The 24,398-nt window shown below is 35.6% G+C and overlaps 1 protein-coding gene across 1 annotated transcript in view; it reads right to left on the reverse strand.

Moving 5' to 3' along the window:
- The window catches only part of pth2rb (parathyroid hormone 2 receptor b), a 46,159-nt gene that overhangs the window by 11,125 nt on the left and 10,636 nt on the right, over nucleotides 1–24,398 (reverse strand). Inside the window, exons 3-10 of the mRNA XM_056447929.1 lie at nucleotides 20,942–21,052; nucleotides 20,740–20,855; nucleotides 18,919–19,016; nucleotides 15,693–15,876; nucleotides 11,796–11,949; nucleotides 8,002–8,062; nucleotides 7,820–7,886; nucleotides 2,432–2,526 (exon numbers count right to left, since the gene is read on the reverse strand). Coding sequence (XP_056303904.1) covers nucleotides 2,432–2,526; nucleotides 7,820–7,886; nucleotides 8,002–8,062; nucleotides 11,796–11,949; nucleotides 15,693–15,876; nucleotides 18,919–19,016; nucleotides 20,740–20,855; nucleotides 20,942–21,052 — 886 coding nt within the window. The remainder of the gene's footprint in view (nucleotides 1–2,431; nucleotides 2,527–7,819; nucleotides 7,887–8,001; nucleotides 8,063–11,795; nucleotides 11,950–15,692; nucleotides 15,877–18,918; nucleotides 19,017–20,739; nucleotides 20,856–20,941; nucleotides 21,053–24,398) is intronic.

The raw sequence follows: 24,398 nt of genomic DNA on the forward strand, positions 1-24,398 counted from the left end.
GCAGTTCTGCTGTTTTCATCTCCTGAAATAAAGTGTCGGGGAGGTTGAGGAGATCTGCGCCGAGCTGAAATCAAATGCAGATTGCTTAATTACTTCAAGTTCAGAGCATGTCTGGCTCTCATTAATAGTAATATGCGACTGTGCTCCTTCATCCATAATGTCATTAACGGCTTTTATTGCTTATATTTAATTTCACTTGAGGTTATCAAGCCCCTGTTGGTTTTAAAACCGTCTCCAGCAGCAGCTTTAATACTCTCCAAGTGTGCGTTAGGATATAATATGTATTTACTCATCTGCCGGCCACTGAATTAGGCACACCGCTCATTAGTGCAAATATCTAATCAGCAAATCACACGTATAGAATGACTCTTATTATATTAGTATGTATTTAGGGCATGTAGATGTGCTCAAGACTACCTGCTGACGTTATAAATGTTAAACTGGGGCCTCAGTATCACCACATGAACAAAAAAACGCAACTTTTTCTAAGTGGTTTGACTGTTTGTCCACAAGTTTCAGGTGACTGAAGTTGAAACTTTCTGGAAACTCCAGCCACTAAAACCATAGTTTTGCCTCATGATGTCAGTGTGTGCACTGGTTTCTCCTTTCTGATTGGCCAACACCGCATTATACTAATGCGCATCTAATTTATCTGGATCTAATTTGTCTAATTTAGATGTCACTTACTCTAGTTTACCCGTGGGATGTTTTTCATCTCACATGAGTTTATTCTGGTGGCACAGTGGTTAGCACTGTCACCTCACAGCAAGAAGGTCGCTGATTCGAGCCCCAGCTGAGGCATTCCTATGTGGAGTTTGCATGTTCTCCCCAAGTTCAACCAGCCAGAACACCCAAAACACCCTAGAACACCATGGCAACCATATAGAACACCCCAGTAAATACCCAGAGCACCCTAGCAACCACATACAATAGCTATCTTTTACAACACCCTAGCGACCATCTAGAACTTTATAATAAACTCCCAGAACATCATATCAACCCTATACTTGTAGAACACCCCAGTAAAAACCCAGTGCACCCTAGTAACCACCTACACTAGCATTCATTTATAATACCCTAGAAACCTTCTTGAATACCATAGGAATCACTTAAAACACCCTAGCAACCACCCTGAACACCTTAGCAACCATATAGAACACCCTAGCAACCACCTACAATAGCTATCATTCATAACACCCTAGCAACTATCTAGAACTCTCTACCATACACCCAGAACACCATAGCAACCGTACAGAACACCTCAGTAAACACCCAAAGCACCCTAGTAACCACATACAGTAGCTATTATCCACAATACCCTAGAAAACACTTTGAATACCATAGGAACAACCTAGCAACAAGCCAGAACACCCAAATACACACCCCAAACACTCTAGAACATCATGGCAATCATATAGAACACCTCAGTAAATACCCAGAGCACCTTCGCAACAACATACAATAGCCATCTTTCATAACACCCTAGCAACTATCTAGCACTCTCCAATAAAAACCCAGAACATTAGAAACCATATAGAACACCTCAGTAAATACCAAGAGCACCCTAGTAACCACATACACTAGCTATTATGCATACCAAGAAAACATCTTGAATACACCAGGAATCACCTAGAACACCGTAGCAACCACCAAAAACACCTTAGCAATCATATGGAACATCTAGAACACCCTAGCAACCACCCAGAACACCTTAGCAACCATATAGAACACCCTAGTAACCACCTACAATGGCTATCATTCATAACACCCTATCAACCATCTACAACTCTCTAGCAAACACCCTGAAAACAACCTATAGCAACACCCGCCCACCCTCCAAAGTAAAATTCCTTTGTATCTGTGAATTATAATCTGCATGCGCCACTTCAGCAAATCTAAAAAATTTCAGAGCATCATTACGCAGAGGCAGACAGTGAAGCTGTACTTCATAGCCAAGCGAGGGTATTATTACAGACAAGAGGGATTTGCTTGATTAACGGGCAGCTCTGATAAGAGACTATCTCTATACAGCGAGTTACAGACTATTAGTCAGAGAGATCCGGTGACTTTCACCCAAAGGGAGTCGCGCTGTTAATCAAAGCAGACTCTCCCTCTATTTCTCTCGGTGAAAAAAGCTTTTCAAACACCCTCTGGAAAATTACAGTCCTCTCCCGGATATCTCAGCAATAATGTCCAAACACTCCACCTCGCCGACAACAAGCAACAGAATGAGGCTGCTGCATGAACGCACTGTATATTAGAGAACGCAACACCTGCACTCGCAGCCTTATGGAATCAGATATCTTCAGGTACTATTTGATTTGAGTTTAATTTGTCACTGGCAGAAAACAATCTCTAGTCCAATATAACATACTGTACAGATGTTTGTAGGAGGTCGTGTGCCAGCATAACAATCATTTCATGCGCTCACCTGTATTGTTTACGTGTGTCGTAGCGGCCTGCGTTGGTTTCTCGGATCTTCGTCGCCAGGACTCGTACAATGTTTACAAACAGAAAGAAATTCAACTGCAAGGAAGATTGGACAAACAAAACGTGTTTAATTCACAGTTGGACTGTTCAAAATTTAAGATGTACAGAGGAATTCAAATCTCTCTATCTCTATATATGTATGTATGTGTATATAACATATTATAATATTATAATATATATTATATATACAGATAACATTATATAGTTAAAATATATAAACATATAGTATATACATTTTCATTTATTATATTTAATATTATATTGTATTGCATTTACTCATATTTAATATTTACAAATGTTTGTATAAAAGTATAGTATAAGTATAAATGTGTGATAAAATATAAAAAATAAGTAAGGAGATTTTTCAGATGAATCAAATAATGCAGAAAACCTATTAGAGCCCGCATCGACCCAAGATTCTCAGAGAAATCAGTCAAGTTTGGTGAAGGAAAAATCATGGTTTGAGGTTGTTAGCGTGTTGTTAGTGTGAGTTATCGTGGGTTAACTTGTTGTTAGCATGTTGTTAGCATGTTGTTAGCATGAGTCAGTGTGTTGTTATCATGAATTAGTGTGTTTTTAATGTGTAGTTAGCGTGTTAGTGTAAGTTAGCATGTTGTCAGTGTGTTGTTAGCCTGTTGATAGCATGAATTAGCATGTTTTTAACGTGTTGTTACCATGTTGTTAAGGTGAGTTTGCATGAGTTGGCTTGTTGTTAGCATGTTGTTAACATGTTGTTATCGTTAGTTAGCATGAGTTAGCTTGTGAGCATGTTAACATGTTGTTAGCATGAGTTCGCATTTTGTTAGCGTGAATTTGCATGTTTTAACATGTTAGCATGAGTTAGCATGTTGTTAGTGTAAGTTAGCATGTTGTTAGTGTGAGTTAACATGTTGTTAGCGTGTTGTAAGCGTGAATTAGTATGAGTTAGCTTGTTGTTAGCATGTTGTTAGCGTGAATTAGCATGAGTTACCATGTTAGCCTGCTGATTGCATGTTGTTAACGTGAATTAGCATGAGTTAGCATGTTGTTAGCTTGCTGATAACATGTTTTTGACATAAGTTACCAGGTTGTTTGCATGAGTTGTCATGTTGTTAGCATGGTTAACTTGTTTTCTTAGCATGAGTTAGCCTGTTGTTAACATTAGTTAGCGTGATTTTAACATGTTGTTAGCGTGAGTTAGCATTTGTTACCATGTTGTTAACATGTTGTTAGGGTGAATTAACATGTTGTTAGCATAGGTTAGCATGTTGTTAGCATGTTGTTAGTGTGAACTCTGGGAGCTTTCTTTGCCATTCCAGATGACTTTATTAATAAGTTGAGTCATTGCAGAGATTATATATATATATATATATATATATATATATATATATATATATATATATATATATATATATATATATATATATATATATATATTCTATACTGTACATCATTTCTGTTAAGAAAATCAAGACTTTTGTCTAAGCAAAGTCAGACCTTACTGTCATAATTAAATAAGTAAAAATCAAGACATGATCATATTTTATTTTGGTATAATAAGTGTAATCTAGAGGCCTTTGCCTTTCATATAAGCCACTTCTGATACCAAATGATCAAGTAGAAATAAATACAATAAAATAAATTAATAATTACACTATACATTCTATAAATAAGTGATATTTTATCCATTATTTCTAATTCCAGCTTTAGTTTGATCGATTCCCGCAAGAAAAAGTGTGATCATTTTATTTCTTTGTCTGAATTGGCAGCACAACAGGTAATTTTGTTCCAGAAGCGATTAAAATATCCTCTCCACTCCAGAATGCCATTAAACACAACATGTCCTCTCCCGAAAAATGTTGGAGTTCATGATGTGGCAGAAATGTTCATTATTCTTCAGAAATGAGAGACAGATTGACTAGAGAGAAAGGTTTTAAAGTTCCTTAAATTAACTACTTTAAAAAAGCTCCGTTGAGGAATTACTCCGCCAAAGCGTGACGAGCTCCCGATGTCGCTGAGCCGTAAACGTTTTCAACAGGTTTCAAACCGTTTCTCTCATTCGGCTTTACCTATTTCGTATGCTGTAATCACTACACCATAGAAATTGTTAGTTGTGATGAGCGCTTGTGCGCGGATTCATCCATGTGTGTTAAGTCCTAATTTATATGTTTTGTTGACAGGCAGCAGCGAACACGAAAATACATTTGCATTCTGTCGCATAATTACAGCTCTCCTGGCGTTCAGACGTTCTCCATTACTGCGCTTACGCTCGGCAAAGCCAATAATTAACGGCATAATGTCTCCGTCTGCCCATCCAGAAGATAAATATATGCATGCAACCGCTAACTGGTCAATCACATTCAGTCACAGCACGTCAACAAAACGACAGCGCGCCGCAATCCAGATCGACCTTTTGACATGCTGGATTACAGGATTTTGAGGCTTTCGTTTAGAGCGTAGGACGTTGGGGTTGAATTCAGGGTTAATGGGAAGACAGCTGCATCTCTTAACAACTGCTTTGATGGCACTTTTGGCATTGCAGTGCAATCTGGCTCCCTCTGAGGCAGGTCTGACAACTGTTGGATGGATTATTATGTAAAATTTAATTAACCTAAAATTGAGTATTTTGTTTTAAAGTTGGGGCGACACGGTGGCTCAGTGGTTAGCATTGTCGTCTCACAGCAAGAAGATTTCTGGTTCGAGTTCCAGCTGGACCAGTGGGCATTTCTGTGTGGAGTTTACATGTTCTCCCCCTGTTCCCATGGACTTCCTCCGGTTTCCCCCACAGTCCAAAGACGTGCTATAGAGGTGAATTGAATTAAGTAAAACTGGCCGTTGTGAGTATGTGTGTGAATGAGTGTATGGCTACTTTCCAGTACCGGGTTGTGGCTGGAAGAGCATCCGCTGCATAAAATATATGCTGGAATAGTTGGTGATTCATTCCACAGTGGCAGTGATAAATGAGGGACTAAGCAAAGGAAAAGGAATGAATGTTTTATTGAACACTAGAATAAAAAGAGATAAGCATAAAATATTATGACTCCGTTAACATTTATAACTGTTAAAATGACTGATATGAATTTCTGATTTAATCTAAGCATTTTCTGCTGTGTAAAACATATGTTGGAATAGTTGACGGTTCATTCCGCTGTGGTGACTTTCAAAGTTCTCACTTGTTTGTGGTCCCATTTAAAACGTATTGTTTTTTTTTAACTCATCCCTTTGAAATTGTCTTGAAAAAAAGAATTTGTAACGTTTTGTTTTGACTTTTCTATTTGAATTTTTTATTTTGTTGACTTAATTTTGTGCCTAGCAATTCTGAATTGTGTGATGTAAATTTAATTCTGAGTTTCAAAACTGTGACTTCATTTTTCAGAATTGTGCGAGTTTATTTTCTCTCGCTCTAATCTTGTCATTTCGAGCTTATATCTCGCCATGTTGTTTACATCTAGCAATTTTGACCATTTCTCGCAACTCTGATTTTACGTCATCTGACATCACAATTACGAGTTCGCATCTTATGATTTTAAATATACACCATATCTCGCAATTTAAACGTCTCACAATTTGAGCTTTCTTGCAATTCTGAGTTTCTATCTCGCATTACTGAGCTTAAATCTGTCAATTTTGGATTAATAACTCTTTTAAATTTTGAATATTATTTGCAATTCAGAGCTTACATCTCACCATTTTGATTTAACATCTTACAATTTTGAATATAATTTGCAACTTTGACTTTACGTCTCACAATTTCGATTATTTCCTGCAATTCAGATTTCACAATTCCTTGCATCTTATTGTTTGATTTTACATTTTGCAATTCTGAGTGATTAAATATCACATAATTATTAATATACATCTTAGTTTATTTCTCCAAATTCTAAGTACATATCCCACAACTGAATTAAAATCTCGCAATTTTGACTTTCTTGAATTTGTGAGTTTATTTCCCCGTTGCTGAGTTTAAAGCAGCCAATTTTAGCATCATTTAGCAGACGCTTCTGTCCAAAGCGACTTACAATTGAGGAAGCAATCAGGAACTGATTGTGTTGAGTTAGGAAGGGAAGTTTTTTTTTGTTTTGTTTTTTAGAGAGAAAAGAGTGTTTCTACAGGTGGTTTGTCAAGCCCACTCACCTGTGTGAAGCACAGCATAAATACGCAATGTTTTTTTTAGGAGATGTTGAGTGATTGTAGGAAAGTGTTTGGTGCAAATGTGCAAAACTAGTGCAAGTGTGAGTTAAAATGATAGAGAGATAAACAAGTGTGATTTCTACAGGTGGTTTGTCAAACCCACTCACCTGTGTGAGGCACACTCAGAGTTGCAAATTGTCGTGTGGTGTGATGGGGAGAAGAAGAGGGTGCCCTGGTTATTGAATTATCATCTCACAATTTTGACTATTTTTTACTATTCTGAGTTTAAATTTCACAATTTTGATGATCTCTTTTTTAATTTAGACTTCGAAATCCTGAGTTTCCAACTCATATTTTGAGTTTTCATTTCAATTTCACATACACATGTCATTCTAATTTTATATCTCGCAATTTCGAATTAACATCTTACAATTTTGACGATTTCTTGCAATGTACACTTTACGTTTCGTTATTTGAGATTTATTTGCAATTCTGAGTATAAATGACAATTTTTGAAGTATACATCTTGTAATTCTGAGTTTATTTCTCGCAATTTTAAGTGCATATCTCGCAATTGTGACTTAACATCTCTTAATCTTGACTTTTTTTCTATTTTTTGTTTATATCTCTCATCACTGAGTTTATCTCTGGCCATTTTGAAAAAAACCACTGGCAATATTGACAATTTCTTGCGATTCCTTGCAATTTTACAATTCCTTGCAAGTTTAAATTTCACAAAAATCGCTTTATTTCTGCACTTGCAACTTCAAAAAACGGTCAATAAAATGACAGTGAATACAATCCAGATCAAACCTTTTCTGACCTTTTTCTCAAAACTTTGACTTAATTGCTCAGACCTGCCTGTTTACTTTATCTCTGTGACAGTCATGAGTTCATTTCTTGCCATTCTATATTTAGATCTTATTTTGAGTTAACATTTCTAGTAACTTTGAGTTTGTAACAGTTTACATCCCACAAATCTAACTTTCCTATAGCAATTCTGACTTTTTTCTCTTATCTGCTAATGCACAGGCACTTTTGACTTATTTCTGGGAATGCTGCGTTTGTATCCCACAGGTCAGACTGTTTTGTTTTTGCTTAAAAAAAATGTAAATACGAATCTAAAATTACAAAACTGAAAATGAATCCATGATATCAATACAGTAGTATTTAAAAATCACACTGATTTAGTGAATGTGTCCAACAAATAGTTCCTCACCCCAATTGCTGTCAGTATAGGAACTTGGTAAATCCATTTAATATTGCCCGCACTCAACTCCCAACACCTTAGGAAGCAAGACAGAAATATCCCTTTATTAATTTATATATATAAACAGATTGTTTGTCAGTGTGTGTTTTGGGCTTTTTCTGAGAAGTCTGGATATGATACAGAAAGCCCACCTTACATCCGCCAGCGTTGCCCTGACGACAGCCCAGGTCGACACGAAGAGAGCGGGCACACCTGCGGTCGCACAAATGAGAAAATGACAAGATTTATCAACTGTAATTCAGCATTGGCGCACAGAGGCATGCACAACACTTGTCATAAACACACCGGAAAAACACAACTATAAATTGCTTTTACTTGGAGCCAAGCAGATTCTATAAGACGAAAGCCTCCTGAACGTCTCCTTGACCCTCCGGAGATCAAACCAAATGTCAAGTATATAGTTTATTCAGATTTATAGGTTTCCAGAACGCGCCCCTCACTTGGTCAAAAATCAAACAAACAAACCTAAATAAATAAATAAATAGCACTGCCTATTTACATTTTTTGGTCGAGCCCCCTAAATGTCACCTTGACAATCCAAATATTAAATCAAAAATGTCGAGTATGTTGTTTTTGCAGATATACAGATTTCCAGAACACGCCCTCACCTGCTATTGGTCTAAAAGCACATAGCCCCGCCCCTAATTCACACTATTGGAACAAGTTCAATTCAATTCAATTCACCTTTATTTGTATAGCTCTTTTACAATGTAGATTGTGTCAAAGCAGCTTCACATAAAAGATCATAGTAAATAGAAACAGTGTCAGTTCAATTTTCAGAGTTAAGTTCAGTTCAGTTTAGCTCAGTTCAGTGTGGTTTAATAGTCACTACTGAGAGTCCAAACAAGCCTCCCAAACTTTACCTCAACCCTCCAAATGACAGTTAAAATTTGAAGTTTTCCACAGATGTATAGGTTTCCAGAACACCCCTCTCACTTGCTACTGGTAAAAATTTTAAATAAAAAAATAACAAAAATAGCACTTCCCCAAATCCACTTGCTATTGGTCCAAAAAACATATAGCCAAACACTAAACTAATGGCAGAGCCCCCTTAATGTCTCATTGACAGTTCAAAAGAATAAACCAAATATCAAGTATGTTGTTTCTGCAGATATAGCGATTTCCAGAATACGCCCACTCAATTGCAATTCGTTAAAAAACATATACTGTAGCCCCACCCCAAATTTACACCATTGCCTCCTAATATATATATATATATATATATATATATATATATATATATATATATATATATATATATATATATATATATATATATATATATATACACAGTTGACGTTAGAATTATTAGCCCCCCTTTGAATTTTATTTTCTTTTTAAAATATTTCCCAAATGATGTTTAACAGAGCAAGGAAATTTTCACAGTATGTCTGATAATATTTTTTGTTCTGGAGAAAGACTTATTTGTTTTATTTCGGCCAGAATAAAAGCATTTTTCATTTTTTATTAAACATTTTAAGGTCAAAATTATTAGCCCCTTTGAGCTATTTTTTTCCAGATTATTTTATTTATTTATTTATTTATTTATTTTTGTTATACAATAACTTGCCTAATAACCCTAACCTGCCTAGTTAACTTTATTAACCTAGTTAAGCCTTTAAATGTCACTTTAAGCTGTATAGAAGTGTCTTGAAAAATATCTAGTCTAATATTATTTACTGTCATCATGGCAAAGATAAAAGAAATAATTTATTAGAGATGAGTTATTAAAACTATTATCTTTAGAAATTCTCTCCATTAAAAAGAAATTGGGGAAAAAAATGGGGGGCTAATAATTCTGACTTCAACTAAAAGTGTAACTTTTAAAGTATAAATAGCGCTTCACTTTTTCTACATTTTTTATGCTACAGCCTTATTCTAAAATTGATTAAATTCATTAATTTCCTCAAAATTCTACACACAATATGCCATAATGACAATGTGAAAAAACAGTTTTTAAAATTGTTGCAAATTTATACAAAATAAAACAGAAAAATCACATGTACATCAGTATTCACAGCCTTTGCTCAATACTTTGTTGACCTTTGGCAGCAATTACAGCCTCAAGTCTTATTGAATATGATGCCACAAGCTTGGCACACCTGTCTTTGGGAATTTTTGCCCATTCCTCTTTGCAGCACCGCTCAAGCTCTATCAGGTTGGATGGGAAGTGACGGCGTACAGCCATTTTCAGATCTCAACAGAGATGTTCAATCGGTCTGGGTTCCGGCTGGGCCACTCAAGGACATTCACAGAGTTGTTGTGAAGCCACACCATTCGATATTTTGGCGGTGTGCTTTGGGACATTGTACTGCTGGAAAATGAACCGTCACCCCAGTCTGAGGTCAAGAGCTCTGAAGCAGGTTTTCATTCAGGATGTCTCTGTACATTGCTGCATTTTTCTTTCCCTCTATCCTGACTAGTCTTCCAGTTCGTGCTGCTGATCACCTCCCTGACTAAGGCCCTTCTCCCCTGATCACTGAGCTTAGATGGCCGGCCAGCTCTAGGAAGAATCTTGATGGTTCCAAACATCTCCCACTTACGAATGATGGAGGCCACTGTGCTCATTGGAGCTTTCAGAGCAGCAGAAATTTTTCTGTAACCTTCCCCAGCCTTGTGCCTCGAGACAATCTTGTCTCGGATGTCCACAGATAATTCCTTTGTCTTCATGCTTGGTTTGTGCTTTGACATGCACTGTCAACTCTGGGACCTTATATAGACAGGTGTATGACATTTCAAATCAAGTCTAATCAACTGAATTTAGCACAGGTGAACTCCAATTAAGCTGCTGAAACATCTCAACGATCAGTGGTAACAGAATGTGCCTGAGATCAATTTAGAGCTTCACAGCAAAGGTCGTGAATACTGATGTACATGTGATTTTTCAGGTTTTTTTATTTTGAATAAATTTGCAACAATTTCAAAAAATCTTTTTTTCACATTGTCATTTGGGGGTATTGTGTGTAGAATTTAGAGGAAATAAATTAATTTAATCCATTCTGGAATAAGGCTGTAACATAAAATGTGGAAAATGTGGAAAAACTGAAGCACTATGAATACTTTCTAGATGCATTGCAAATATAAATACAAAGAGAATGAGAGAGAGAAAAGAGGGATCTGCAAAAATTGAAAAGTCTACTTCAAGCAGTTATTATCGGTTCATCCACATCCAGAACTGTAAATATAAATATATTTTAAAAATTATTTAATATTACATAATTTCTTCATAGTATTTTGAAACTGAAAACAACTTTCCTACATTAACAGCCTGGCTATTAAAAAAACATGCTGAGAGTAAAAGACCCAGTGGGCATTGATGTATGATGAAGCATCTTCCTAAATACAGAGTTTATTAATTATGAAGAAGCCGAAAGCAGACCTCAGCAAACATGCCGCAGCCATATCTTTTTGATCTGGTGTCTCGGAGTGCTCGAATATGAAAATTTAACCCTCATTAGGTGTTTACTCTACCGCTCACACATCGAATGCCGGGATCATGAATTATTCATCATCTATTATCAAGACACATTAATGTGTTCGGAACATCCATGTGTTTCTTACTGGACGTGGACCCTGTGTCACTGTTGGTTTGTTTAACTTAAAACCAACATGTGTGGGTTTCTCTGTCACTGGGATTTTAACAAAGTGTCCAAGAACGCAGCAACCTTCCCAGAAGTATTTGCACTTCAAAGATATCTGCCCGGCTTGCCTCTGGAGTATTTTGCATCAAACTTAATGTATGAATAAATCTGGCTTTAAGTAAGTGTTTGCCGCCTCAAAGCACAGCAGAATGCTTCCACTGCCATTCCTATGAGCAGATATAACAAAAGCCGTCATAACAAGCTGTACAATTGTTGAGGTTACATCTCTACAGGACGAATCAATAATGTTTAGAAACAAAAATCGCGACAACATGCGCTCTTACCCCATCCTATGAGGGTGAAACCCCAGAGATATTTGGAGTCGGAGAAGAACGCCATGAAGATGAGGCTGTGAAGGTACAGGCCCTCCACTAGAATCCAGTAGTAGTTCGTCGCCAGGAAATAAATGAAGAACAGGACTGTGATCTTGCAGCCAAACTGAAAATACAAACAGCCAATCAGGATCCTCTAACCATTTGAATTCAGCCAATTAGAGGACAACTGTTTATTCTTATTCTTTTAAGTCGAAGACTGCATCCGAAATCACTTACTACTCCAGTATGTACTACATTTGAATTTGAACTACACGACGTAGTACGTAAAAGTACGTTCTATATAGTGTGAAGGCGAGTATGAACGAAATTCGGACATTCTACATCTGCCATTTCTCATAATCACATGACCTACCCTCGTCAGTTGCCTCACTTCACTCCCATTCATGAATTCTCTCCCATGGCATCATGGGATAGCATAACGGCCATTGGATGCACACTTCAGAATCATGGAAGTAGTAGGTCATCATGGTACTTCTTACATACAGTTTTTCGAATACTATGAATTCGAACATACTACTCGGCTTGCATACTGTTTTTAGCAAACTATATAGTATGGAAGTATGCGATTTCGGATGCAGCCATACTGATTGTATTAATTAGATAAGTGTGCATAATGACTCCATATGTGCATATCAGAGAATTGGACACTTGCAATTCACCTACTTATATTACATCCGAAAAGTATGTACTTTTTTAAAAGTGTAACAAAGAAGTAAGCAAGCTTTGGGACGTGCTGCTTCCTCATTAATAGACCGCTCTGTTACATGTCCTGTCAATCATCTTGTCATGACATTTTTCATATTTAATTTCCTACCATATTTGAAACTCAGAAGCAGGTTATTCTGCCCTCGGTGAATCTTTCATGCAGAGAAATCTCCTTAGGTGTTATGCATTCTGAATTTAACAACCAAACTTGTTTATAAAAGCTTACATTGTTGTTATAAGGTCAAAAATGTCAAATATTTTCATTAGATAAGATATTAATACATCTTCACCAAAACCTCTCTACTTAACCATTTGCCTCATGCATCCACCCTGTTTATAGTTTATTTCCTATTTTTACATGTATTTGTAGCTCTATCCAAATTCATGTTAAAAGAACAAGTTGTTAGTGGTTAGATTAACCACGAATCTGCACTTTGAATTTATACCAGAAACAGTAGGCCATCTTTGAAATGCTTATTTCAACATATTAAGATTTGGGACACATTAATTGTATTTTTGAATACTATTTAGGGCAAATAGTACAGTGTGTGAATTAGAATACAGCATTTAGATTTTTTCGATTATGGGGCGTGACCTTAAAAGCATTGAAAAATTCATAGTGCAAAGAGATCAGATTGTTGATATAGTTGCTAAGTAATGTTAAGTTGCAGTAATGTTAGCAAAAGGTGGCCGAAACTTCGCAAGCAGAAAAAAACATTTCATATTTTTGACAATTTTGCAATATTCGAATTTAGTAAAAATAGCATAAAAAAAAAACAATCCGCCAAAATAACGATTATTTTATAAAAATAATACGATAAAAATGATCTTGATCAATTTGAAAAAATCCAGTCATGGCCAAATATAAAAATATATACATCTGAGAGCACAACTTAAATCAGTGAACAAATTAGTAAATTAGGGTGATAAGGTACTAAAACGAGAGAACAAATGACTAAATTGTGTTGATGAATTACTAAAATGAAAGAACAAATTGTTAATTCGTGGCAACAATATAAGCAAAATAAGTAAACAAATGACTAAACTGTGGGGATGATTTACTAAAACAAGAAAACAAATTGTTAATTTGTTGCCACAATTTAAATGAAACGAGTAAACAAATGACTAAATTTTAGTGATGATTTACTAAAACAAGAAAACAAATTGTTTATTCATGGCCACAATTAAAACAAAACGTGTAAACAAGTGATTAAATTGTGGTGACTAATTATTTAAAATGAAAGAACAAATTCAGTCCATGTATCATCCGCTCATTCGATTATTCCATTTATTTGGAAAACGAAACATATATAGGTGTATATGTACGTGTTTTAATTATGTGTTGATAAGCGAAGTTTGATTTAAATGCTACACAGCGCCTCATAGCTATTGACCAATCAACAAAAAAGGGGCATCAAATGCACTGCTTTTTTGTGGTGTTAATTTTTTTATTAAACGAATAAACAAATAAATGCACAGTTTTGTGTTTGTTTTAATTCTCCATGTTGTGCCTACAGAATAAAGAGAAAAACTAAATACTGACTGTTTTTTTTTCGTTTTCCAGAATAAATGGAATAATCGAATGAATAGATGATACACGGACTTATTTGTTCAGCAAATTCTTAATCCGTTGCCACAATTTAAACGAAACGAGTAAACAAATTACTAAATTGTGGTGATGAATAACAAAAAATGAGAAAACAATTTGTTAATTCGTTGCCACAATTTAAATAAAAACAAGTATACAAATTGCAAACCTGTGGTGATAAATTACTAAAAATGAAAGAACAAATTGTTAATCCATTGCCACAATTTAAACGTAACAAGTAAACAAATCACTAAATTTGGGGGATAAATTATAAAAAAACAGGTAAACAAATTGCTAAACTGTGCTGACGAATTACTAAAAACAAGAAAACAAATTGTTAATTCTTTGCCATGCACTAAAAAAAGTGTTGCATGCAAAACTGTTGCAAACAATTTATTTGTGTTGAATTTAAACAAACAAATTAAATTGAGCAATGTTCAACTTAATTTGTTTAAATTCAGCCCAAATAAATTGTTTACAACCATTTAACGTAAAAAAAATTGAGTAAATCCAGGGAATCATCTTCGAATAATTTTTTTCAGTGTAATTTAAATAAACAAGTAAACAAATAGCAAACCTGTGGTGATGAATTACTAGAAATAAAAGAACAAATTCTTAATCCATTGCCACAATTTAAATAAAAAGAGTAAACAAATAGCGAAATTGTGGTGACGAGTTACAAAAAAACAAAAAAACGAACTGTTAAGTTGTTGCTACAACTTAAATAAACAAGTAAACAAATTGCTAAACTGTATTGACGAATTACTAAAAATTAAAGAGGAAATTCTTAATTCGTTGCCACATTTTAAACGAAATGAGTAAACAAATTACTAAACTATGGTGATGATTTACTAAAACGAAAGAACAAAATGTTTACTTTGTGGGCAAAATTTTGAAGAAACGAGGAAACAAATTACTAAACCGTGGTGATGAATTACTAAAACAAGAGACTAAATTGTAAATTCATGAGAAAAAACTCTTAATTTGTTGCCACAATTTAACTTAAGAGTGAATGAATTAGTTTTTTAGTCATTTTTTATTTATTTTGCTTACTATATATTATAAAACAGTAACGTTTTAAATAGCCATATATTAATAGATATTTTATACAATAGTTCTTAAAGTAATTAATATTTTGTGTAGATTTCAATTAAACATATCAAGATTTTTACAAAGAAATACGACTCAATTATCTGCGTAAATGAGGTGACAGAAATTCCCTTCATTCCCTGTGGCTGCACAGTATTTGCTCGTCTTAAAACACACAGATACTGCATTAATTCCACACATCATTTGCTCCTCATTAAGCTGCATTAGTGCTGAAAACCTCCTATGCACATAAGAAACATCCCAGGAGTGCTTTAACACAGCAGGAATTTTCTATTTAACAACATACAGGCAAAAAAAAACTGTCCCCCCCTAAACCAGCCCCAATGCGGAGAAAAGTTAACTTAATTTAAGTTAACTGAAGTTCATTAAAATCATTTTAGCCAAAACGAATGAATTCAGCTCAGCTTAAACCCGGCCTGGTTCATCAACGCTAGTGCACTCACATACTGAGTCTTGTCAAGAGGGGAAATGGAGACGGTGCTGATGTTGTCCATTAGCATGGTGTCGTACTCCTGCAGGACACCATTAGCGTACACCACTCTGTCCTTCACGAAGATGCTGACGGCGCGCAGCATGAACGACACAAACAGATGCATGTGGATGTAGTTTCTGGTGCAGTGGAGACGCCTGCGAGGGAAAAAAACCATTGGGAAATCTTAGCATTTTTGTCATTTCTGGAATATCGACATAAATGTCATTACCGACGCACCTAAAATAGTTAATAGTGTGGCGGAAATGACAGTGTGCAGCATGAACGACATAAACACATGCATGTGGATGTAGTTTCTGGTGCAGTGGAGACATATGCGAGGGAGAAAAAGGATTGAGAAATCTGTCATTTCCAGAATACTGACATAAATGTCATTACCGACGCATTTAAAATAGTTAATTGTGTGGCGAAAATTACAGCGCGTATCATGAACGACACAAACAGATGCATGTGGATGTAGTTTCTGGTGGAGTGGAGATGTCTGTGAGAAAAAAAATGATTGGGATATTTGAGCATTTTTGTAATTTCTGGAATACAGACATAAATGTCATTACCGACGCATCTAAAATAGTTAATTGTGTGGCGGAAATGACAGTGTGCAGCATGAACGACACATACAGATGCATGAGGGTGGAGTTTCTGGTGCAGTGGCGATGCCTGCAAAAGAAAAAAAAGGATTGGGAAATCTTAGCAATTTTGTAATTTCCAGAATACTGACATAAATGTCATTACTGACGCATCTAAAATAATCAATTGTGTGGCGGAAATGACAGCACACAGTATGAATGACACAAAAAGATGCATGTGGATGTAGTTCCTGGTGGAATGGAGACACCTTCGAGGAAAAAAGGATTGGGAAATCTTAGCATTTTTGTAATTTCTGGAATATTGACCTAAATGTCATTACTGACGCATCTAAAATAGTTAATTTTGTAGTGGAAATGACAACGCGTAGCATGAATGACCAAACAGATGTATGTGGATGTAGTTTGGAGTGGAGACACCTGTGAGAAAAAAAAATGACTGGGAAATCTTAGCATTTTTGTCATTTCCGGAATACTGAAATAAATGTCATTACTGACGCATCTAAAATAATGAATTGTGTGGCGGAAATGATGGTTATGGAAAGTGATTTAAAGCCTATCCAAATTGCACACAATGAACTGCATACCTTTTCGTACTTTTAACATGCTTTTATACCATTCTAATTGGAAATCCAGCTAAATCATTATAATATTCTTTTTATGAATGACATATTCAAAAAATTGTAAATGTCACTGCAATCAAAAGTCAAACTCACAAAAATCATTTAAATGAATTATTAAATTATTCATTTAAATTATTATTAAATGAATAACAAATATTGAAATATTTCATGTTTATTTATTTGGGTTTAATAAATAATTTATTATATCATATTTTAATGGTGTATTTAGGTCTATTCAGTGCTTAATTTGTGAACTGCGAGGTCCCGGAACAGATCGGGGTAACGGATCCGGAATGTTACTCGAGGATTTAGATGAAGATGAAAGTGAGCGAGGCGGGGGTGTCGCGGACGAACGTGAAGAGGGTTGGGGAGTCGCGGAAAAAAGTGAACAGCGGATGGGGAGGAGGGCGGTTGAGGAGGGGGATCGGTAAAATGAGGTGCCGGATCAGATTTCAGAGGTTCTGGATCTGGTGTGTTCCGGCACAAATTAAGCCCTGGGTCTATTATAATAAAATGCCATAAAAATTATAAAACTTTAGTTTTTGTTCATATTCTGTTAACATTTTCTCAATAGATTTTCATAGTTATATTTTAGATATAAAAATCTGTACTTTAAATTGAAGTTTAACTTTGGTTTTAGTTTTGCATACATTGAAAAATATCTATATTGTAACTATTGTATTTTAGGTTATTTTAGATTTTCTTTTGATTTCAAGAGTTCACACTTAGCTGATGATTCATCAATAGCTTGTTTGGCATGCTGTCCCGGGAGAGAGCCCCGAGCTCAAGGGATCCTCGAGCCCGGGGCTTCCTCCCGTTTGCAGAGCGAGAGGGGAGCCTGAGCTCGGTGGATCTCAGAACTCCCCGTCTGCAGTAGCTAAGGGAACACGTGAGGAAAAAGAAAGGGGGCTAGACAAATGTTTCATTGTTATGCATGATGTATATTTTTTGGATGGTGGGAGGAAACCGGAGAACCCGGGGAAAACCCACGCGGACACGGGGAGAACATACAAACTCCTCACAGAAACACCTACTGACCTGGCAGGACCAGGGTTGGCAGTGTTCTTGCTGTGGGGCTAACAGTGCTAACCACTGGGCCTCCGTGCCGCCCGATCTAAGGTGAAGGAGGAGAATGGGGAGGAAGGGGGGTTTCTTCCAAACGAAGATAAAGTGGACTGAAAACTGTGGTTATTTATAGTAGCTTATGGCTCATATGATTGGATGATACTGATTAGCTTAATACGAGACCGGCTGTGATAAATCATAAGCACGTGATCCTCTCGAAATTAGTTTATTAATAAACCTCACTTAAATGACAAATTATTTAAAAGTGTTATTTAAAATATAAAACAATATATATATTTTTAAATGTATTTACAATTTTATTTCTAGCTACAGTACATACTAATCCTGTTTGTTGTACAGTATGTGCATACACTGAAAAAAATATTTAGCTGCTTGTTCAAAGTACTTTTTTAAAATGAGCTGAAATACCATAATTTTAGCAATTTTGGGGGGAAAACTTAATTGTTTTATGTTCAATCCACATAGATTTGTTAAGTTAATAGATTTGTAATGAGTGAATTGTGTGGAACACTGCTTTTTTTTACAGTATATATATATATATATATATATATATATATATATATATATATATATATATATATATATATATATATATATATATATATATATATATATATATATATATATATATCCCATAGCTAATAAATCCCAAACCTCCAGTGGAGCCCTTTAATTAAAAGAAGCAATGTACAAGTAGTTCAGATGTAGCAGAAGCCCGCTGGAGAACTCTTTTGCTAAATTACCGTCTGAAGATCTTTGTAGATGAAGACCTGAGACTGTCTGAACAGCAGCCACTTATGCACAACTAGTTCAAAACATTTGCTTGCCGTGCAGCTTCATAATGAACACACAGACTTATTAGTGTTTTTAGAACATGCTCCATTACCGAAAGTATCCGATGATGAAAATGGCGACTAGTAGTGAGCTGAAGGACACTGCGTAGCCGACAGTGTACATGATGTGCAGTCGCTCGAAAAAGTCCCTCTGGAAAACACAACAGCGCTTCAGTCATCAAGTGAACTCAACCAACAAAACTTGTTGCCATAAACATTTGCAAAGACTTTTGACCTTTTAAACCAGTGGCGTTTCAATCTGTATAAGCTGCTTGAAGTGTTTTTAATGGGAGTTTTATATAAACATGCTGTCAATTTTGTCATACTGTTGGTCAAAATTAGTTTTTCTGACCAAAAAAGAGGCAATTTGCTGCGGTAGGGCCCAGCAGGCACACAACATCATAAGACGTTAATATTAGGTTCGATTTAAGTCATGACATCAGGTGATCAAAATTCAGTGTCTAACCAGTGTCAAAGGACAACGTTATTTTGATGTTCAATAAGGACATCAAATGACGTTGATATTTAGTTGATTTTAGGTTATGTTGGAAAGTGATCAAAATCCAACGTTGAGTCAACATCTTAAACCAACGTCATATTGATATCAAACACTGACATTTATTCATCAGGTATAGCAACCAAAATCCAACGTCTGATAGATGTCATAGTGGTAACGTCCACACAACGTCAAGCTGTAACATCATTAGCCGTTGATATTTGGTTGATTTTAGGTTGGACGTTAGACATTGAGGTCGGTCTGACGTTGTGTTCTGACGTCAACTTGATTTTCATTTCAAACAAAATGCAACGTCCCACCGACGTTGGGGTACAACGTCAATCTGACATCATGTTGATGTCCTTTGCTTGCTGGGTAGAAGTTGTGTCAGTCTTTTTGTTATATAATAATATAATAATTTATTCAATAAATGTGTTTTCATTATAGTTTATGCACATGCTTCGAAGCCTCGGCGCACAACGTCACATCACTATTGATCTGTTTTGGACTGATTATTGTCGCACTGATCCTCTGCCTGAATTACTACTACGTCTCCTGGAATTATAACCCTGTGTTTGTTATTGGATTGGACTGCTTACATGTTGCCTACTTTCAGCCTGTTTAATCATTGATGTCTCTTCCTAAACTCTTTAATGAACTTCTGCATATGGATGCAAATACTGTCTCAGACTCACCATTACTCTAAAAGTGCTAGTAACTGTTTTTGCTTTTGTTTAGCAAATAACTATCTTTAGTGTTCTGAATTAAAACTCGCATACATTATCTTAGATGTCTGAGAGTGAGTAAACGGAAAGTATGTGAAGAGTTTAGATCCAAAAACTTCTAAATGCCATCTGACATTTTCTTCAAAACGGAGCATTCAGGCTCCTCTGTGTAGGTTCAGTAATTTCACTTTTATCAGAATCAGAATCAGAATCAGAAAGAGCTTTATTGCCAGGTATGTTCACACATACTAGGAATTTGTTTTCGTGACAGAGCTTCTACAGTGCAACAGGATAACAGAGACAGAACAAAAAAAAGATAATAAATATATTTTAAAAAATAGAAGTAAGTAGTGAGTGCAAATATACAGATTGATTATGGCAAATAATGTGTTCTTATCATCGTTTTTAAAATGAAATAACTCAACATAAACATAGAAGTCTGAGAAAAAGGCTTGTTTGCGATGGAAATTTGAGATGCCACTTAGAGGTTTTTGCATCTGAACTCTTCATAAGTTCATTTTGGTTGAACTGTGCCTTTAAGACACTAACCCAACATCTCATTTGAGCACGGTTTTCAAAAGTGACTCTTGGATGATGTCAAACCTCATCAATAAGGCACCAAAACCTGCTTCGGCTTGTTTAATTGGACTTACTTTGCCCTTTTCGATGCCTGGAGCGAGAAACCGCAGACAGTCTGAATAATTGACCCAAGTTCTGTTCTCCACCGATACCCACGATCCATTCGAGCTGCACTGGCGGTACGCAAATCCTAAGAACACCAGGAGAAACAACAATTTGACTGGAAACTCTTAGATAGTTTTGCAGAAAGTGGTGGAACTTGTTAATAGAGTGTACCGTTGTGGTTGAAGTCATACACATAACTGGGACACGGCACTTTGGTGATGGTTCCTGGAGAACCTTGAGGCCAGCAAACCAACCCGTCCCATCCAGGAGAACAGACCTCATCTGTGTGAACCACAATCACAGTTCATTTAAATGGAAATTCAAAACATGTAGGAACAGAAAGAAAAAATCACACTAGCTATGTTTCCATCCACTTATTTTTGTGCTCATTTTGGAAAATTACTTTAAAATTGCTTTATGCGCATTTTGGCGTTTCCATTCATTTTAAAAATGAATATATGAAGAATGAATATATAAATAAAATATCCGCATAAACTACAATGGAAACACGTTTCCTGAATAAATTCCAAGCATCTGCATCAAAAAAGCCAAGTGATTTTGTTTTACCAGATTATGTGATATCAAAAATAGGTGCATAGGGATGAAATGAATAGACAAGCCAGCAAACCGACCACATTGTAAAACATTAACTACAACTTTTATACAAATTAAAAGTTGTTTTGGTTATTCTAAAATCCATCTGCCAAAGTCTATCATCAAAGTGGCTCAGCTTTATGTGTGGTGTGTGGCCGCCTAGGTTGCCTCTATGGACGCGCCGGCCCTGCTCACAGAACTTATGCCTCCAAAAGCCACTGTGCGTTCATTGCGTTTCGTCTTCTGAGGTGTCATTTATTATATTTAAAAAGGCCCACAATGGCTTCTTCTACCACAGCAAATACAATTTTTCTTTTTGATATTTGTCACCAATTTATGAGGGACGATTTTGTTTTCTTTGACTCATTGGATGAAACCTTCTTTATTTGCTGTAACACTTTATTTTGATGTTCCATTTGAGTACTAGTACACTGAAAAAAGTGTTGCATGCAAAACTGTTGCAAACAATTTATTTGTGTTGAATTTAAACAAACAAATTAAATTTAATAATGTTCAACTTAATTTGTTTGTTTAAATTCAGCCCAAATAAAATGGTTTACAACCACTTAACGTAAAAAAATGAGTAAATCCAAGGAATCATCTTTGAATAATTTTTTTCAGTGTAGACTGTCTGCTTAATATCTGCTGATACTGCTCCTTCAACAGACATTTAACTTAATTTAAGGAAATTTTGCAAGCACATGTCAACTTACACTAACCCTAACCCCAACCTAACAGTCTACTTGTATCCAAGTATCTAATGAAAATTACTGTAGTTGCAATGCCACTTAAATTCAACAAACGGACCATCAAAATAAAGTGTGACCTTATTTGTAAATGTTTTGTGCATTAATCTAATTCACATTATTGGAAGGAAACATGGCTAAAGTCTGCTCCTGTCCAGAGACTCAACATCACTATCAGGCTTCTAAATGAGGATTCAGCAGTGATGTAAATAAAATGCTATTGGCTATTTTTTAAAAAGCGGAGGAGCTGCTCAATATATATACCAAACTGACTTTATGCTTTAGTGAAAATTGACAACATTTTCGGCAACACTTTATTTAAATGGTCCATTTGAGTATTAGTAGACTGACTGCTTAATATCTATTTATACTGCTCCTTCAACAGACATTTACTGACTATAAGAAACTTTGCAGGTACATGTCAATTTACACTAACAACAACCCTAACCCCAACCTAACAGTCTACTTATAATCTAATGAGAATTATTTGACATGTAGATGCAATGTGACTTAAATTCAACAAACGGACCATCAAAACAATGTGTGACCACATTTTTAATAAGGATGTGTGTTTCGAGGCACTTCAGGGGACATTCAAAAGCATTTTAAAATCAAATGCACATACTGTATGGACTAGTACCTAATTCCTTAAATAGGCAAGTAATATCTGGTCACCTGCCATTAAATTATCAGAAAATGTGCAATATTTCCTAATAATTTAATGTAATGGAAACAACTATTCCACTTACACTTAGGTTATCACAGCTAAAAACACTGTTCAGATGTTGCTTTTCAAGACATTAGGCAGGTTTTTGTGCTCAAACTGCTCCAGTGTGTGGGACTAGTTTCTTACTCATCTCATTCAAAACATTTTGTTTTGATTTCATTCGATTTTAGACTGTTGTAGCTTTATAATATAAATAATAACTGTATAATATATAAATAACTGAAATAATTTGGCATTGATATGGAGCTGTAATGCAGTCAAAACCTGCCTGGAACTACTTTAGCTGTGCATTTTAATCAAGCGGCAATATCCCGCTCTCTCTCGTGAAGCTAATACGGAAGTAACTGAAACTGCAATTCATCTAAATTCCTCTAGGCCTGGCTCCAAAATTGAGCACATTTCTATTGACCTCAATGTTAAAATGGCCAACTTTACACTTGAAAAAAAGGTGTTTAAAGCCTGGTACAAAAAAATATTTTGGTGTATATAGCTAATATTACCCTTCATACCCTTTATAACTCATTCGTTTCATTTTTATATAAAATCTGCATAATTAAGGATGTGGCCACTTGAGTGACAGCTAGGTCTCGCTGGTCGCAGTCACTTCACCTCAGCTGATTCCATCTGATTAGCCGCTGAACTCGACATATACATCGTATTTTTGTTTTGTTGTCATACAATGTTATGTCTGAATTTCATAAATAGCCTTGCATTTACTAGCACAGACTATATTTGAAGTATTTGTAAGTAATTCGGGTTTTCCTCCTGTAGAAAAACGTCATAAGAACAATGCTCAGTGGCTCAGTGTATTACAACAGTGTTTTTAAAAGTCTTAACACTTTATTAATATAGTGTACAACCAGGCACATGTGGTCAGAACACAAACGAGTAGCAAATTAATGAAGTATTAAGTGTTTTTTCCAAAGAAAAGCCTGTGTGTAGCTCCTTTCATGCTCCGCCTCTTTGCCCTTTTACGGTCACCCCTGGTCAGCGCGATGATAAGCAAACAAAATGGTGACAGTTGGCCATGCCTACTGGTAGCTTCATTTGCACTTTTAAGAAACCTATGGGTGACTTCACAAATACTGCATCCATATTTTTTACAGTCTATGCTTTTTATATAAAAAACAGAATGTTCATCAATCAATAAGAATCAATGATTCAACAGTCCTATGGACCATTTCAATGTGGTCATGTCATTGGCCCATGAACATTTCCTGCTTGTTATCAAACCATTTCCATAACATAACTGTAACAACAGGCAATTCAATCATAACTTAATGTTAAAACAGCTATCATAACATTATTTATGTTATCAATATGTGGCTCTTTTTGGATTTTCGGAAGCTATAGAAATAAAAAATGTAAAACAGGAAATATGTTGGGACCATTATTTTTGTTTACAGCCCTCAAAATGATCTATAAGCAGAAAAATGCTTATATAAAAACACTTTTAATGCCTGGACTCTCAGAAAGAAGTACAATACTTTATGAACTGCAATTAAATCTGGGATTTGTATAAATACCCAGCCATATTCTTGACAAAACTCTTGATATTTTT

This window comes from Danio aesculapii, chromosome 22 (genome assembly GCF_903798145.1).
Source record: "Danio aesculapii chromosome 22, fDanAes4.1, whole genome shotgun sequence".
NCBI lineage: Eukaryota > Metazoa > Chordata > Actinopteri > Cypriniformes > Danionidae > Danio > Danio aesculapii.